Source organism: Carlito syrichta, unplaced genomic scaffold, assembly GCF_000164805.1.
Source record: "Carlito syrichta isolate Samal-C Ts95f unplaced genomic scaffold, Tarsius_syrichta-2.0.1 Scaffold315781, whole genome shotgun sequence".
Taxonomy (NCBI): Eukaryota; Metazoa; Chordata; class Mammalia; order Primates; family Tarsiidae; genus Carlito; species Carlito syrichta.
Window position 1 is genome coordinate 333,883 of NW_007259877.1, and position 18,504 is coordinate 352,386.

Consider the following 18,504-nt stretch of genomic DNA (forward strand, 5'->3'; position numbering starts at 1 on the left):
AATGTAAAAATATACGAATGACTTTTTGGTAAGCTTCAATAGGCTTTTACTGTTAACATAATTTTGTGTTGTGCAATTAAGTTAAAAGTACATCTCAACCGGGCTCGGTGGCTCAGCCTGTAATCCTGCGCCTTTGGGAGGCTGAGATGAGTGGATTGCCTGAGCCCACGGGTTTGAGACCCGCCTGGGCAGCGAGACCTCATCTCTACAATAGATCAAAAAATCAGCCGGGCGTGGTAGCACATGCCTGTAATTCTGGCTACTTGGAAGGCTGAGGCGGAAGGATCGCCGGAGCCCAGCAGGTCGAGGCTGCAGTGGCCGGGAGTGGCCACTGCACTCCAGTCTGGGCGACAGAGTGAGACTCCAACTCAAAAAAAAAAAAAGTACATCTCTAATTTTGGATGATATTCATAGGTTAATAATAAAATGACAAAAATTCATAAAAAGTCCTCCTTCTATACATTATTCCATTTCACATTGTGTTGTAATTTATTTTTATGTCAGACTAGAAAAGGGAAGGGCTGAAAATGGTCTGAATATTTTTAAATAGCTGGAAAAAATCCAAAGAAGAAAATTACTTTATGATGTGAAAATGATATGTGTCCACTAATAAGATTTCACTGGGACACAGCCATGCCCATTTTTAATTTATCATCTGTGGCTGCTTTCACGCTATATGGCAGAGTTGATAGTCTGAAAAGCCTGAAATATTTACTATCTGGCCCTTTAAATATTTTGCCCAACCCCTGCTCTAAGCATCATTTCCTTCAGGACACTGTGTCTTTTTTTTTTTTAATCTTTGCACAATGCCAGGCACATGGAAGGCTCTGGAAAATCCCTGCCTGCAGACTGAGCACACCTTGGCCTAAGCCCCCTTGCCTGTTGAGTTTTTACCTTACAAAGGCTTTTTAGAAGGTTTCAGAGGCATCATGGTGAGTCCTGGTCCAACACACTCACCCCTCATTCTCACTACTCCTGCTTCATAACTGCAGAGGGGAGGGGTTACACCAGGCATGTCCTACCTGCAGCCCACAGGCTACATACTGCCTGGGACAGCTAGTAATGTGGTCCCACAAAAATCTTTAAACATGATGTGTTTTTTCTTTGTGACTCCCTGTGAAGTTCCATTTTTGAAGTTCACAATCATGCCTAATTCATGACATTGTATTTTGGCAACGCATACATTTGTGAGCAGCTGTTTTCAATTATGAAGCACCTGAAGAGCAAAATTCGGAAAACATTTCTGACGAGCACCTTGAGAACTCACTAAGAACTGTGACCACTTCCATTGAACCAGATGTTAGTAGATTAACTTTACAAAAACAAGGTCAAAATTCCCACTAATTTTAAATTGTTCTCATTTTCTAAACTTTATAATAAAAATGTAAAAAATAAAAGAAGTCTTATTATGTATATGCACTAACTATATTATGTAATTTGTGTGCAGCCCAAGACCATTTATCTTTACTCAGTGTGGCCCAGGGAAGTCAAAAGATTGGACATTCCTGGGTTACATAGTGGTAGACAAATCTTTATGGATGCCTTAGAAACTTACGGAAAGGGATCACCTTTTCCCACATTTTGCTCTTTTGAGAGACTTGCATGTTCCTTTGGCAGAGGGCAGATTTGCCAGTGAAACTAGAAAGCATCAAAGGGAATCTCTGAGCACCTAATTAGGTGTGCATGACAATCTCCAGGGATGGCTGTTCCTGGAGTTCAATCTCCTGGCCCCAGAGAGTCTCCATTGGACTAAAAAGGGGAACAGAGATATTCCTACACAGCAGAACCTTTCGTGTGGTTCTGAGACTGAAATCTGGAGACCAATGGGACAAATCTGCCTTTTGCATCTCTCCTTTAAACTCTGTATCAAGGTTGGATGGAGTTTGTAACATGCTGAATATTGGGTGGGGAAGGAGATCTTATAGAATAAACAGACTCTCTTAGTAAAACATGTCTTTAATTTTTAAATTAAATGACATGACAGACTTCACAGGGAAGTCGAATATTGCCCCTGACCTCTGGAACAGCCCAGATAACACAGTACCAGGTGAAAATGAAATTCTTCAGCGGGGCTGAGACATATTTAGAAAGGCCAGACTTTGTTTTAAAAAATGATTTTTTTCCTACTTTTTATTGAGCACTGACCATGTGCCAGATTGTGCTACTTCTTGGGAATAGAAAAAAAAAGGCATAATATTTGTCCTAAAAAATATAGGGTTTGCTGGGGATTCCTGCATGTGGCCAGTTACCCACAAGACATTATGGAGATTTGTAGAAATGCACCAGAAGCAGAGCGGGAGGACATTTGAGTCTGGGAGGTTTATGCAATCAGGAAGTTTCCATAAGAGGCAACATTTGCAGGGAGATTTGGTGAAGGAGTAGGAGTTATTGGAAAGGTAAATGGAAAGGATATTCTAGGCAGAGATGATGTCATAGCACGTGTGTAGACCAGAGTTTAAGCAACCCATGGTGTGTTCAGGAATTTTAGCAGCATATCAATGTAGTGGAGCAAAGGACAGGACACTGGACAGGTGGCATGCCTGTGACATGCTAAAGTTGGTCTTTATTCTTTAGCTCCTCAGAACCTACTGGGAATGTGTGAACTGGGGAGTGAGGGATGGAATTTGCATGTTACAAATTTTATTCTGACAACTGTGAGGAGGGAATTTCAAATATGTGAGATTACAGTTAGGAAGACCAGTATGGAAACATCATCATAGTCCAGGGGGAGGGCTTGAATCAGTGAAGTAGCCAAGATGCTGGAGAGGAGAGGATGTTTGGATACTAGGGACAGGTACAAGATGGAATGGATAAGCTTATCCAAGGCTGCCACATATGGTTGTGCAGGTACATACTCACTGCACTAAGATGTACACTGTATCTAAGGGGTACAGATTGATATATTTATTTATTACACAAATTTCCCAGCAGATGGCAGTACAGTGTCTCCAGGAGAGATGCCTTTTCCTCATTTGCATAAGGGAGCCTATGGTCTAGCTGCCCAGGGCTTGGGGAATGAGATGGGCTGCAGAGCACAAGGAAGAGGACAATCAGGTTTTCGACCTGGGCAACTAAGAGACAAACATTCATCAAGGTGCGCAATACAGGGCAGGTCTAAGTTTAGGTCAATTTATGTTTAAAGAACCCCAGAGCCAACCAGATGGAGATGTCAGGACACAGTTAGCTGGCTAGGTGTATAGCTCAGGAAAGAGGTGGGGGCTGTGCCTGTGGGAACCTGCACAGAGATGGAGTTGATGCCCAGTGGTGGGGATAGATTGCTCTAGGAAGATATGCTGAAAGGAAGCAATGTGGGCCCAGGACAGAGCCCTCGGGAGCTACTGAGATTTTAAATGGCAGGTAGAGAAAGACAGCCTTGAAAGAGACTGGGAGGAGGTGGTTGGAACTGGTTCCATGGAGTTATTCCCAATACTAGAAGGTATAGGCTTCAGGGTGACTAAGGCAAGGTTGATTTTTATTTATTTTTGCTGAATTTGAATGACTCCAGATTTTCTGTGTGAAGCTACCAATCTGGTTTGTGACCACATAGGACATGTTGCTCATTCATTCTTTCATTCTTTTACTCTATACCTGCATACTTATCAAATATCTTTTATGGTCCAGGAACTGTTCTAGGTCCTGGGAGTATAGCAATGAGAAAGACAAGGGATTTCACTCACAGAGCTTACGTTCTAATAGTCATGATTAACAAGATAATGTCAGCTGGTGATGAGCACCACACAGCATGATGCACAGTGATCGATGGCTAGTTTCTATTGGGTGGCCAGGGAAAGCCTTCCAGAGCAAGATCTCTGAGCTCAGAACTGAAAACTCACATGGCTACCGCAGGAGTCAGGAGGGAAAGAGGTTGGAGGTAAGAGCAGACAAGCAGGCAGGGGCCAAGCAGAGGGGTCTGATAGGTCATGGCAAGGCATCTGGATTTTCCAAGTGGAAAATCCGTAGGAGGGTCTGAAGCAAGGGAAGTTACTTGCTCTGATTCATGTCTTATTAAGACATGCTTTGGCAGTATGTGACAAATGGGGCTTTTGCAGGGTGGTCATTTGCAGGGCCAGCTGAATACCATTGCCTCCACAGTATGACAATTTAATTTGAAGTGGTAGCCATAAAGACAGACGTGTTTTGGAAGTAATACCCATACGTCTTCCATGGCAATGAGATGAATCTAGGATGATGCTGCAGTTTTTGACCTGAACCGCCGTATGGTTGATGATAACATTTATAAACTTGGGGAAGAAGGAGAGGGGAACAGACTCCAGGGGAGCTGGGAAGTTTCTAGTTTCTTCTTTGACCACATTGGTTGTACATCTTCTTAGGCATCTAAAGTGGGATGCCAAGGATGCACTTGGATCTTTTAGTGCAGAGCTCAGGGGAGAGGTTAGGACCAAAGGTAGGGAAAGGTGGTAATTAAAACCAAGGGCCTGGCTGAAGTTGCTGAGAGGGGAAAATGGAGACTAGGACCCCAGATGGAATGGACTCTGAGGCATTTTGGGAAGAGGAGAAATAGCTTGCAGAGGAGAATGGAAAGGTGCTCTTACTGAGGTAGAATGGAAGCAGAAGCAGTGCTGTCATGAATGCCAGGGAAGAAACTGTTGGATGGGGAGGCTATGGTCAACTGTGCTAATGATGAGGAGAGGCCAGAGAAGACAGAGACAGAGCCATGGCCTTTGGAGCTGGCAGGATGGACACTGTCAGTGAGTTTCATTGCTGTGGGGGAACGGAAGCTCAGTTGAGACAGGAAACAAGAAAGTGGCAATGAAGATGATAGACTTCTTCCTAGAAGTTATGTAGGAAGGAGAGCTGAGACATGAGATTGTACAAGAAAGGGACATGGAGCCAGGAGAAGAGGAGTTTTGTTTCTGTTTACTAGTTCTCTGAGATGGTAGATATTCGGAAATGTTTTTATATTGGTGCAAGTGAACAATTAGGAAAAGAGCTGGTGATGGAGAAAGAAAGAACATGGTTTCAGTCTAGAAATCTTTAAGTAGGCTGAGGGGTAGGATCCAGAGATGGTCTTTGATGGAACAGTGTTCCCCTGTGAGAGGCAGCAAGAAAGATAGAAAGATAGGGTGGGAGATATGCTGGGAGAAGATGTCAGGGTTCTGGTCTGATTGCTTTTAGTTTCTCAACTACATGTGTTATGTAAGGGGATTTGGTGTTGGAAGACTGAAGAAAGAGAAGAAAGTGGGAATTACCCACTTTGGTGGGTAGGAAGATAAACAGATTAACCATTTAAATATGAATGCATACTCCTTGGATCCATCTGTGGGTTTTGTTTCAGCCTAAGAAGAGACCCAAGGGTGGGACATGTGACAAGTAGTCCTTGAAGGCAAATGCATAAAATGTCGAATACCCTCTCTGCCCCCTCCCCACTGGACTGCCATCTTCCTGGGTTATGGTTCTCATAGTTTATGAGCTGTCTCTTTGCACCTGGTGGACTATGCATAGACTGCACTTAAGGAAAAAGATGCTGCTCTGTCATTCTACCTTTCCATGTGGCAGGAGAAGACACCTAGCCTTGCAGACATGGGAACTCAAAGTGCCCATGGTGAATCTCTTCAATGTCAAGAACTGAAATTTCCAGCCTCAGGTGACGCTTGTGCTAATTCATCCACCAAACCTAGAGTGTGACTCTGTGCCAGACCTTCACAGCAGTGGAGGTGGTGATGCTGTATTGCAACCTCCAGCCCTGCCCTTCCCTGCTTGTGGCCTGGTTTGTTGGTGGTTGACCAAGTTGGCTTCCTCCCCACACATAGTCATGATCTGTTTGTTGTTGACTTAAAAAATGTGACCTTTCTCTTCCCCTTCCTTGGGGGCTATGGGGTGACACAAGGTCTGCAGGCCAGGTTGAATGTGCTGAGATACCTTTGGGGGAACCAAAGGAATGATGCTGGAAGGACACAGGGAGATATTTGGAAATCTCTCTTGCTGTTTGTTGGACTTTGTGAATACTTAAGAACATCTATAGGAATCATGCACCAGTAGCATTTTTGTTCCCCTAAAAACATTTTGTTCACGTTCTGCCACTTTGTTTAGGGGGGTGGGAAGAGACAGTCCGTATTACTGAGTACCTTAAGTATCTTTATTACTACTTTAGCTTTCTGAGTTGTATTAAATGTACTTAATTTTGGGCCAACGTGAAGGCAGCCTTAGTCTATTTTATTTTATTTTTATTTATTTATATTAGAATTGGAGTCTCACTCTGTTGTCCAGGCTGGAGAGCAGTGGCACGATCATGGCTACGACAGCCTCAATCTGCTAGGCTCAGGCGATCCTTCTGCCTCAGTCTTCCAAGTAGCTGGAATTAGTAGAGATGAGATCTCGCTCAGTTGCCCTGGTCTTGAATTCCTGCGCTCAGGCAATCCTCTTGCCTATGCCTCCCAAGGTGCTGGGATTACAGGCATGAGCCACTGTGCCTGGCAATCTTAGACTCTTTTAGACTCAATATTTACTGTCTTGTCTCCTCAGTGTTTCCTATTGTATGTTCTTCTCTACTCTCACTACCCACCAACCTCTCTATTATCCATCAGCTTTCACAATTTCTATTAATATTCACCCTATATAAAACATGCTTGAGAAAATGTAAAAGGAAGTGTATTTATTTAGCAGATACTTCAAAATAGTCCAAGAACGGCCCCAGTGATGAGAGAATTGTCGTCATCATCACTATCATCATCGTCCCCTCAAAAGGGTCTTGTTGAATGTTTTACAGTGACGTGGAAACCCCAGCAGGATTTAAGTAGGCTAATCCATGACTATATCTTTTTATTATAGTGCTTTCTGGCAGGGAGTTCAGAGTCAAAATTGATTTTTCCTTTTCAATGTTAAACTTTATTTTTTCCTTCCCTAAGGGTTTGTAAGCTGACCGCTTGGTTGTACTTTGGGTTATACTTGGCACGGTACCAGGCCATTTTGGATGGTGCTAACCCAGAACTTCAACTGGCACAGTCACCTGATAACAGTGAATTAGGTAGAATTGGAGAGTGCGAGCCAGGAAGCTGCCCTTTCAAGAGATTCGATGCCAGCTGTTATGCAAGAGAGGATCAGCCCTGTCTGCCTCCAGCAGTCAGCAAGGGGAGCCTGGTTGGGAAGCCAAGGCCAGTAATCAAGAGATAATATCAGGGAGCCACAACTGTTAGTGCATTAATGAGCTCTAATCAATAACTACTACTTTGGAGATTTTCAAGTGTGCTAGGATTTGCGTACTAGGCTCATCTAGAGAGGCCCTGGCGCAGATGGACTGGGGAGGTGGGTAGCCTTGAGACTGCATTCTAACTTTACTACTTCACCAGTTGGGTGACTTTGGCCAAGTTACTCTCCTCTTCAAACCCCCTACCCCCAAGAGTTAACTTCTTCATTTGCTCATCCATGGGGATGGTCCTTTAATACAAAATTATTTTGGAAATTAAAAATCACCCATGCAAAGCATCAAATAAGGTAATTGGCATCCAGTAGGCACCACATGAATGACAGCTATAAAAACTGTGTGATTCATAGAACCGTAGAGTCATTTTCTTAATTGATTGAGCACCTACTATGCACCAGGCCCCATGATGAAGAATTTGCACATATTATCTCATGGGTCTTTCTGTAGGTACAAGTTTCATTCCCATTTTTTCAGAATGGTTATAAAAAAGGTTTGGTGAAGTTAAGAATGTGATGTGCTCAGTCACAGGCATAGTGAAAAGTGGAGAGAGAATTTGAATTTGTCTGACCAGAAAGTCTTAACCAGTGAAGGGAGAATTTAAAGAAGAAGCTCTGCAAAGTAGCTAGCTATAAGTTCATTTCCTGGCAAGTCAAGTACGTTGGTGGTATACAATAGTCAACTTGTCAAAATGTTAATGTGACATTTTATATCAGGCAAGACAGGCTAGGTTTTACCGTAGTAACAAACAACTCAAATTTCAGTGACTTAACACAACACAAGGTCATTTGTCAGTCATTACACATGTCCCAAGTAACTTGCAGTGTGTTTGCTCTTGAACGCCAATCAAGATCTAGGAGGCCTGAAGCTTCACTGTGGCATGTGCTTTCATGAGAACCCTAGAAGTGGGAAGGCAGCATCACACATTGACTTGTAGAGTTTCTGATAAGGCTATTGAGTCACATGGTCATGTTCAACAGGTACAGGGAAATGTAATCTGTGTCTGGAAGGATGAAAGCTGGACATTTCTGGAGAATACCCATGATTACCACACGTTTCAAACGCTAAATCACAAAAAGTTTTCAACTTGGTTGTTGGTTTTCAAGACACTAGGCAATCTGTGGTAGAGTGAAATTACTGCTCTCAATTGCTTGTTTTTAGTTCCTGTGAGAGAATTGTATTTCCCCATTTTGTTGACATCAAGCACTTCCGTATGACTTGCTGTGACTAATAAACTGTGAGCAAAAGCAAGTGTTTTGCCACATCTTTTTTTCCCTCTGACCTGAGAACAGTGTGTCCTACATGGGGGCTGCTCCTTCAGTCTGCACCTTGGAGTAAATAGGCTGTGAGCAGAGCTGCCACTGACACGAAGTGTAAATGAGAAATAATCCTTGACTGTTTTAAGACCCTGGGGTTGTTTGTTACTGCAGCATAACTTAGCCAAGGCAGACCAATACAGTATCTCTATCACTCCTTTGTAAACAGAGAATAAGAAAATTGGCTACTCAGAAATTCACATTTGCTGTTTAATTTGTTGAAGCATATCTATACTTTAAAGTAGAAGTATCCATCAGACTTTTTACATAAGTAAATATTATTTAGTTAACAGCACAAAAATGCATTTTCTAAATTGGGATATCAGATGATACCTCAGAATTCTTATGAAAAATCCTGGAAGGGAAATGGAAACATAGAAATATTCTTTTCTTTCTTTTTTTTTTTGAGTTGGAGTCTCACTCTGTTGCCCAGACTGGAGTTCCCGACCACTGTAGCCTCGACCTGCTGGGCTCCAGCGATCCTTCTACCTCAGCCGTCCAAGTAGCTAGAACTACAGGCACGTGCTACCACGCCCGGCTGATTGTTTGATTTATTGTAGAGATGAGGTCTCGCTGCCCAGGCGGGTCTCGAACCCACGGGCTCAGGCAATCCACTCACCTCAGCCTCCCAAAGCGCTGGGATTACAGGCTGAGCCACCAAGCCCAGCAGAAATATTATTTTCAAATGCAAAGTATTAGTCTTGTCCTTACCAAGTGGTTGCCTCAGAAGACCTGAGAGTAATCTACATTCATGTCCACTTTCTGCAGAAATTGTAATGATGAGATGTTACTATCTATAGGAATGCAAAGTCCCTTCTGACTGAGTCCAGCAATCCTCATTAATTCAGATCCCATTGATCCGGAATTCATGGTAGGCAGCCGGGCAGAGGCAAGGCTGCTTTTCCCCTCTCGTTGCGCTTGTGCCTTGTGTGTCTTGGTGCTCACAGGTTAACACTTGCTGCTTTGACTATTCAGAGTGGTGTCAGAAGGGAGTCACTTGTCATTCTGTGTGGTACCAGCAGCAAGGTCCTTGGGACAATGTTGCTTGCTGGAATTGGGCCCCCCGACTGCCTGGCCTCCAACCCCGCAAAGCCTTGCTCTGTATTGTTTTCGCCTGTGTAGAGTGCGGGGAAGAAGCGATCTGCTCCAATGGAATTGGGGAAGTTGAGTGGTCCCCTATGAGGTAGGTGCCATTAGTGTTCCCATTTCAGAGTTGAAAAGACCAAGACAGACAGAGGTATGTAACCCAGTGAAGGGAGCTGCTATGGTTTGAATCTTGGATGGTGTGATGCTACCAGTGACACACAGAGGTACAGCTGAGCTGAGCTATGGTGGAGAGAGGTTGCTTTTGAAAAAGATTCTTACTGAGTAATTAACAAACAAGATTGTGAGTGGGTGGGTGTGCGACAGCGAAGCAATGGTTAACTGAAGAACAGCACCTCAGGAGCCAAGCTCTTTAGCAGATGTGTGTCTGTGAGTCTGTGTATGCAAGTGTGCATGAGTGTCTGTGTGTTTCTCTGAGTTTCTGTGTGTTTCTCTGTGTCTGTGTGTGTATGTATGTGTGTCTGTGTGTGCTTGTGTGTCTCTGTGTGTTTGTGTGTGTGTTTATGTGTACATTTGTGTGTGTGTGTGTGTGTGTGTGTGGTGTGTGTGAATAATTTATAGGGCTTTCCCCAGTGTTTCTCTTCTGATCATTAGGAATTGTCGGGCAGAACTGCTTCACTGGCAACCTGCTGTCAGCACTCATATTACCGAATGCCCTAGGAAATAATAAAACTTTATTTATTTAAGGATATGCTAATTAGAGGCTTCCCATGGTTTGACACTCATTTCCAATTTGAATGGTGCTATTTTCTTTCCAAGATGAGTTTGGGTCTAAGCTAACTTTTAGATGCTAGTCCAATTTTATCTTGGATTTGAATTCTACATTGGGCATATTGGAAGACAATCACTGACTTCTATTGAGCATATATGTTAGTGGCTTCTCATGGCCCATTTGGAGAAGGAAGATCATTACATTTTCTGGTACTGGTGTTCCAATAGTGAGCAATATTTTGTCTTTGCAGTCATAGTAACATATGGCAAACTTGATGCCTTGCCTTATAAATTATGGGGGGTGTTTAATAGAGTTATAATGATATATCTCTTAAAGTATTCTTCCAGCTGGAAGGAGTGGTAGAAAAGTTTAAGACTATCTACTCTCTACAACAACCCCCATTAGATTGTTAGGACATTTGGTGAATCAGAACACAGTGTCCCCAAGCTGTTGAGGATTATAGAGAGTTAACCATATTTGGGGAGCAGCTGTTATCAGTTTTTACTCAGCCAGTGGCACTACTGGTGTATAATATATTGAGGCAGACATTTTGGAAGGAAGCCCTGAATAAATGAATTGGACTTAATACTCAAAAAAGAAAAGAAAGTTGAATTTCTTGATTTACTGAATGACAGATTTTGACCTAGGAAATCTGAATTAAAAATATCATTTCTTATAGACATTTATTGAGACGATATCTCTATATAGAGTTTCACTCAAGTTCTTAGCATTTTAGATCTCATCAATTAACTCTTTTTCCAGACTAGGTAGTTGGGTTTATAGCTCTTAAGAGAAAAGTGGTGAATCTGGAGATAACAGCTTGCCAATGGCAGTATTAGCAGTAATGTATCACAAGGAGAAAATAAGATTTGAAAAATGTAGTGTCTATGAAATATCAATACTAGACACAACTTAAGATCCCTGTGATGTTAACCCTTAACCATCGTATCTTTTAAACTCTGTAATCTCATATTCTTCCCTATTATAGTAGAGTGGCATTTTGATTACAGCAAAGAAAAATGGTACTTGGAAATCAGACCTGGCAGAGAATCACATTCATCCAGGGATATTTTTCTGGACAATGGTTATTTAATTTCAATTTCAGAACTGCTTCATGGCACATCTCACATGTTGATAAAAATTCATGTGAATGCCTACATAACTCTATTTTATTTTTAATTTTCTTATTTTATTTTTCTCTTTAATGTATAAATAATTTTAAAATGAGTTGCTAACATTTGGAAACCAATAGAGGAACCTCAGAGAAAAAAAGGAACTAATGTTGGGAGAAAAGTGAAGACAGCACATTAATACCAGTCTTCAGCACAGTAAATACCAATTGTCTTTCTGGGTGCATTTCTCTTTCAGAATCTTCACGAACCAGCAGCACTCATGATGCAAGGGCACTGAACACAGAGTGCTGGACAATACTATCAATGGTCGTGGCTTTCAAGTTCTGCTCTGTCAGTGGCTACCTGACTTTAGGGTTAGGGTTCAGTCATTGGTCTTGTTGGGCCTCCATTTCCTCATCAGGAAAATGAGCGAAGATTCCTTCCAATTCAAAAATCAAAATGATCTGTGATGTGATTTATGTGCATAAATTCTCAGCATGTGAATAACGCTACGCCTGTAAGCTATGAGCTTTCCTATGGTGAAGGACAGGTTGCCTTCGCCTAGTTCTCATAAACACTGGCCATCCTCCTGCATAATCCACAGATGGCAACCTCTGAACAGTCAGTCCTTCCTGCTTCCCTGTCTATACAGTGTTATCGAGTATGTTTCGTCCTCCATTTTCCTCAGTTTTCTATACAGCACTTAAATTTGTGTGTGTGTGTGTGTGTGTGTGTGTGTGTGTGTGTGTCGAGGCTTTACTCTGTTGCCCAGGCTGAAGTGCAATGGAACAATTATGGTTCTCCACAGTCTTGACCTCCTGGGCTCAGGACATTCTTCTGCCTTAGCCTCCCAAATAGCCGGGACTACAGGCACATGCTGACTGGTTAATTTTTAATTTTTTTGTAGAAACAAGGTCTCCCTATTTGGCCCAGGCTGGTCTTGAACTCCTGGGCTCAAGCAATCTTTCTGCCTCAGCCTCTCAAAGTGCTGGGATTACAGGTGTGAGCCACAACATCTGGCTCAGTATTTAAATCTTCTGGAAGCTCACGTCTTTAAGAAAAACTTATCAGAAAAGAACAAAAGTCAAACAGAGATGGAAGGAGAACTCACAGATTAAGAGACTTACAAGAGATCTCAGCCATTCACAGTGTGTGTTAACCTTATTTTGATCCTGATTCAAACAAGCCAATTGTGAACAATGAAAAAATTATGAAATCTGTGAGATAACCGGAAGTTGGAACACTTGGTAGATGTTGGATCTTGAGGAATTATTGGTCATTATTTTAGGTGTTCTAACATTATCATAGTGATGATTTAAAAAGAGTCCTTTTCTTTTAGAGATGCATACTGAAATATTTACAGATAAAATGATGTGATGCTGGGAGGAAGATGGTGAGTGGGGATTCAGATGAAACAAGTGTGACCATGAATTCACAATCTCTGGTACTGAATGGTGGGTGTTCAGGGTTAATGATACTGTCGGGTCTGTTTTTGTATAAGTTTTATAGGTCTCATGGTAAAGAGTGTAAATAATCAAGAGCCTTAACTGGGATTCATCCTAAAGAGGTGCCCATTTGCCGAGGTGTCAGGAAGGGCTGCCTGTCATGGTTGCATAATCGCTGGGGGTAAATGTGGAAGTTCATCAATCAGCAAGGCTGTCGTGGTGAGCTGACTGGCAGCAAGCCCAGTGCTGTGTGGCTGTCATCTTGCCTCGAGGCCCATTTGCCCTCTATAAATAACAGTCTATATGAATGCTTTACTATTTTAATGCACATTTGCCACAGCTGCTGAGCATGTTTGTTTACGTAGCTATGAAACCTTCTGTAAACACCACTATCTCAAAATTGCCCATGTGTCAGGAACATAAACGGGCCTCTTTAAAAATATATTTGCAGATGAGACACGGCCAACTCCTAGATGTCTGGGTGACTAGTGTCAGAATTTTCCAGGGTCTGATTTCTTTTTAAAAATAGAACCACATGACTGGAAGGTTCTCGAAAGGTCACCTGGCACGACCCTCTGACTTCGGGCAGGACCAGTCAGAACCATCCGAGAAATATATGGGTCTGTTCTATATGGGTGTGAGTCTCCCTTTGGTGTGATCCCTTCCAGGCATAGAAGATGGGCTCACTTCCTGCCTTCAAGGAGCCCACTTTCGTTTTCTAAAAATGGAAACTGACTCTGCAATACAGCTGGCATTAGAATGCAATGTATCCACTAGCCTAAGGTGGGCCTGAGCTCTCAGCTGGGGGGGCCACTCTCCTGAGGGACAACTCAGATCCCTGGAAAATGCCAGGTTGGGATTGCCATGTGCCCACAATGTGCATGATGGGAAGAGCTCACTGTGTCGAGATGGCAGCGTGGACTCATCCCTGAGAGAGGCCTGCTCATTGAGATCACTGAAAATAGGAGTTTAAGGTCAACTGAGACATTTTCAATGAAGTAATAAGTGCAGCAGAAGCTGTTTTGTGTCAGCTTGCTGCTTTCATGGCTCCTGATTTCCATCCACACTACAATGAATAACTAGATCCTTGTGAATTTGTTTTCCTCCAGTGTGTATTTGGTCCGCATTTATTCTCCTTGTGGCTTTGATACATTGAAGCATTTTTCTCCCTAAGGACCTGTTTAATGCCCATAAATCCCAGTTGTGTTCTTCATTCACAAAGAAGAAATATCCCACAGAAACTTAAGAGTTCAGTTGTGCTGGAGGTACTGGAGATACTGAGTTGTACAAATCCCATGAGGAAAAGACCAAGACATGTCCGGCTTCCAGACATCTCCAGAACTTTCTAGAACACCCTCCACAATTTTCGAAAATCCGAAAGTTATTTTTATTTTTTTTTAGTTGGAGTCTCGCTCTGTTGCCCAGACTGGAGTACAGTGGCTGCTCCTGGCCACTGCAGCCTCGACCTGCTGGGCTCCGGCGAGCCTTCCGCCTCAGCCTTCCAAGTAGCCGGAACTACAGGCGCGTGCTACCACGCCCGGCTAATTTTTTTTTTTTTAATTTATTGTAGAGATAAGGTCTTGCCAAGTTGCCCAGGCGGGTCTCGAACCCGTGGGCTCAGGCAATCCACTCACCTCAGCCTCCCAAAGGCGCGGGATTACAGGCTGAGTCACCGAGCCCAGTTTAGAAAGCTATTTTTAAAAGTAAAATTAGTAGTAGGTGACTTTTCTCAGGGACAGAGACAAACAGTTTTGATTGTTTTTCCTGGTAATTACTCAGTTTTCTCTAAGAAAGCTGTGGAAAGGCCATCAAGTGCTCAGAGGCAAGTATCACTGTTAATTACCAAGTAAACGAGGTTTCTCCCTTTGGGAAGGCTCAGTCATTACAAGCTGTCATCAGAAAGACAGGGTCTGCCCCAGGGAGAATTCTGACTCAGGGACATCACAAAGATAACTTGCTTATTCCAGATACATTTGTTTTTTTTTGAGATTGGGTTTTGGTTTGAGGGAACATAAAGCTTAGCTCCTGCAGTTTGAAGCGTGGATTAACATCAGTAACCAGAGGGGGTACTTGTTCAGTGGTTTTTGCTTCTTGAGCTCAGAGATGCAATACTGCCCTCTCTCACGTCCTATTGGGGGAATTTACCGTGGGAAGCTAATATAAACTACATTGTAAGTGGTCAGTTCATGCTGTCAGAGGCTGTACCTCAGTGGCCACCACTAGGGGGATCCAGAGTCCCTATGCTCAGCTAAGGTTGGAGAAGTTTCTCATTTGTGGGAAGTGACAGAGCTCCCCTTCCTCCACTCTGGACGTCTCTTCTCCTCCCCTTCCTGCCCTTTTCCTCCCTTCCTGTCTTCCTCCTAACCCTTTGTCCGTCCCTTCTTCTTTCCTTTCTCTCTTCTCTCCCCTTCCCTCCCACGCCATCTATTACTTTGCAAGTGCACTCCAAAATCAGGCTCAAGGTACAGAAAGCCCTGTTAACATCCCAGCACTTATTTAGTATTTCACAACAGTTATTTTGTTATTCTTTAAAGCACTCTTACCATTGAGCTTCACGCAAACCCCTTCACTCACGTTTTCATTGTTTGCTGCATGTAAAAAACCTACTGCTGGGAAGTGGGGGGAGGGATGAAAGTTACCCGTCAGGTACAATGTGCACAGATAGAAGTGATGGGTACACTTAAAACACAGATTTCTTCGCCACTATACAATGCATCCAGGCAATCAAAAACCATTTGTACCTCTTAAAGCTATTAAAACCACCACCACCACCACCACCACCACCACCACCACCACCACAACAAACCTACTGTGGAAACTTACATCACCATAAGAGACATTTGTCAGAGGTACAATGCCTATTGGGTACAGGGAGATAGATACATGGGGCCAATGACTTTTCTCTGAAAGGGATGACCAGGATTAGGTCACGTGTTACAGGCAGATGAAGAATCTGGGGCTGACCTATTGGTCATGCATTTTCGAACCATATAAACCAGGCATGTCCATGCGGCCCAGGATGGCTAGTAATGTGGCCTGACAAAATCTTTTAACATCATGTGTTTTTTAGCATTTATTTTTTTCCTGTCCCTATGTATAGTTCCATTTTCAAAGTTCACAATCACACCTTATTCATGACATTGCTTTTTGGCAGCACATACATTTATGAGCAACTGTTTTTAATTATGAACATGAAGAACAAAAGTTTCTCATGAGCACCTTGAGAACTTACTAAGAATTGCGACCAACTCCATCAAACCAGACATTGATAGATTAGTTCTACAAAAACAAGGTAAAAATTTCTCACTAGTTTTACATTGTTCTCGTTTTTCTAAACTTTATAATAAAAAGTCTTATTAGGTATATATACGAACTATATTATATAATTTATGTGCAGCCCAAGACAATTCCTCTTTACTCGATGCGGCCCAGGGAAGCCAATGGGTTGGACACCCCTGATATAAACCAACCCTGAACTTCAAGTTGAAGACTTAAAAGCACAAAAGAGAAGATTGTATCACAGAAGAGGACCCAAGGTTAATATTGATAATTCAGAAGAACAGTGATTGAATTAATGAATTAAGGTTCTAGTTATACTTTTCCTGGGAGACATTATTATCTCAGTCAGAGCTGATGGCTCTATTTTGTGGACTGTTACAGATAAATATGAGCAGAACCTGCTTTGTTCTTTGGATGTGTCATATGTGTAAAGTTCAGATATGAGTGAAAACTTCAATAAAAGTAGATCATTTTCTCCATTTTAAGGACAGATTATCTTCTCTAGAACACACAAATGATTAGCCGGTAACAGCAGAAGGGTCAATAGAATTAAGATGAATGAATCCTCAATCTTTTTATTTCCTGCCATAGTTATTTACAAGGTCTGCAGCATTATGTCTCTAGGGGGCGGGTTCAATAGGCAGAGTATGGAGAGATACTAAATGCTCACTTGATACAAAAGAAAAACCAATGCTGTGGGTCTTGCAAATGACTCCCAAAGAATGAGTGAAATTGCATTTTTATTAAAGCAGTTTGTCAGGCTTTCTGTGAAAAGCTTAAGTTCCTCCCTTTAACTTGGTAATAAATAACCTCAATTATTTAAATCAGCATTTTTAAAGCCATTTGAAAAGTGCTTCAGAGACAGATCAAATGTTAATTTAGGTAAATATTTGGAAATTTATAATACATTGTAAGGTGATTCTTCATTGTTCATTAATTTGTTTTCTAAACAGCTTTTCAAATCTAAATGGCTAGACTTCTTGGCAGATATACTTCAGGTTATGGAACACAAAGGCATACTATTTCATGAAGCAAGGAAATGTCAGTAGTGAGTGAGAGTCAGTATTCTTTATCTTGTAGTAAATAAGAACGTCAGTCCAGTTTAAAATGAGCATCTATCCCACAGATATCTTAGGATGTAACATGCCTTACCTGTGGCTTCCACCATTCCTTCCAGGATGACCACAATTTCCAGTTCCTCTTTGGGCAGTTGGGCTTTGGAGATCTCCCAGAAAGGACTCTGTTGGTTAATTTCGTGACTAATGATCAGTGGTGACACCAGAAACAGACGGTCATCCCCCGTGTAGTACCCTACGTTGATATCCGTTTGGTTCAAGGGGATGAACTCCCCCTCTGAGGTCTGTTTGGATTTGATCAACTTGGCTCTGATAGAAGCCTCCACGATGTGGGAATTCCTAAGGTCCCCTACCCGGAACATCAGGCACAGTTTCCCGTCCCGCATGGAGATCACCGCATGGGTGGAAAAGACCAGGGTCTCTGCCCTCTTCTTGGGTTGAGATATTTTTACAAACATGCATCCCACCATGAATGCATTGACAATGGACCCCAACACAGACTGGATTAAGAGGAGAATAATTCCCTCCGGGCACTTGTCTGTGATGACCCGGTAGCCATAACCAATGGTGGTTTCTGTCTCTATTGAGAATAAAAAAGCAGAGACAAACCCATTGAGGTTGGTAACACAAGGAGTCCAGGAGGGGTCCTCTATATGGTCCATATCTCCTCGAATGTATGCAATCAACCACCAGATCATCCCAAAAAATAGCCATGTCACTGTGTAAACCATGACGAAAATCAACAGGTTGAATCTCCACTTCAGGTCGACCAAGGTGGTGAAGATGTCGGTCAGGTAGCGGTAGGTCTCCCTCACGTTGCCGTGATGGACGTTGCACTTGCCGTCTTTCCTCACGTACCTCTGGATTTTTCGCTTGGTCCGGTCGCGGCTGATGTGTCTGGGCAGGTCGTCCCTGGCCTGCTTAGGCAACTTTGGCTGATGAATGGCCACGGGACTCTCAACATCCTGATCCATAGAGTCGCCCTCCAGGACATTAGCTGGTGGTTTGGAGAAAAGAAAAGAAACTGTGTGAAATGCTGGCTCTTTGAGGATCATGAAATTGCATACTTTGTAAGGGGGTAGTGAAGCCAAATACTATTTGTGTAGCTATAAACAAAATAGATAAAACCAGTTTTAGTTGGGGCCATCTGCATAGGTCTCCAGTTGATTGGGATTTCTGGGCTCTTTGGTCTAGCTCAGGCCTGTCCAACCCACGGCCAGTGGGCTGATGCGGTCCAGGACAGTTAGTAATGTGGCGCCACAAAATCTTTTAACATCATGTGTTTTTTTTTTTTTTTTTTT

General features: G+C 42.7%; 1 protein-coding gene across 2 annotated transcripts in view; it reads right to left on the reverse strand.

The window, feature by feature from the left end:
• The window catches only part of KCNJ6 (potassium voltage-gated channel subfamily J member 6), a 280,916-nt gene that overhangs the window by 72,805 nt on the left and 189,607 nt on the right, over positions 1 to 18,504 (reverse strand). For both annotated transcript variants that reach the window (XM_008073236.2, XM_021706557.1), the window contains exon 3: positions 17,280 to 18,200. In XM_008073236.2, the coding sequence (XP_008071427.1) occupies positions 17,280 to 18,200 (921 nt within the window). The remainder of the gene's footprint in view (positions 1 to 17,279; positions 18,201 to 18,504) is intronic.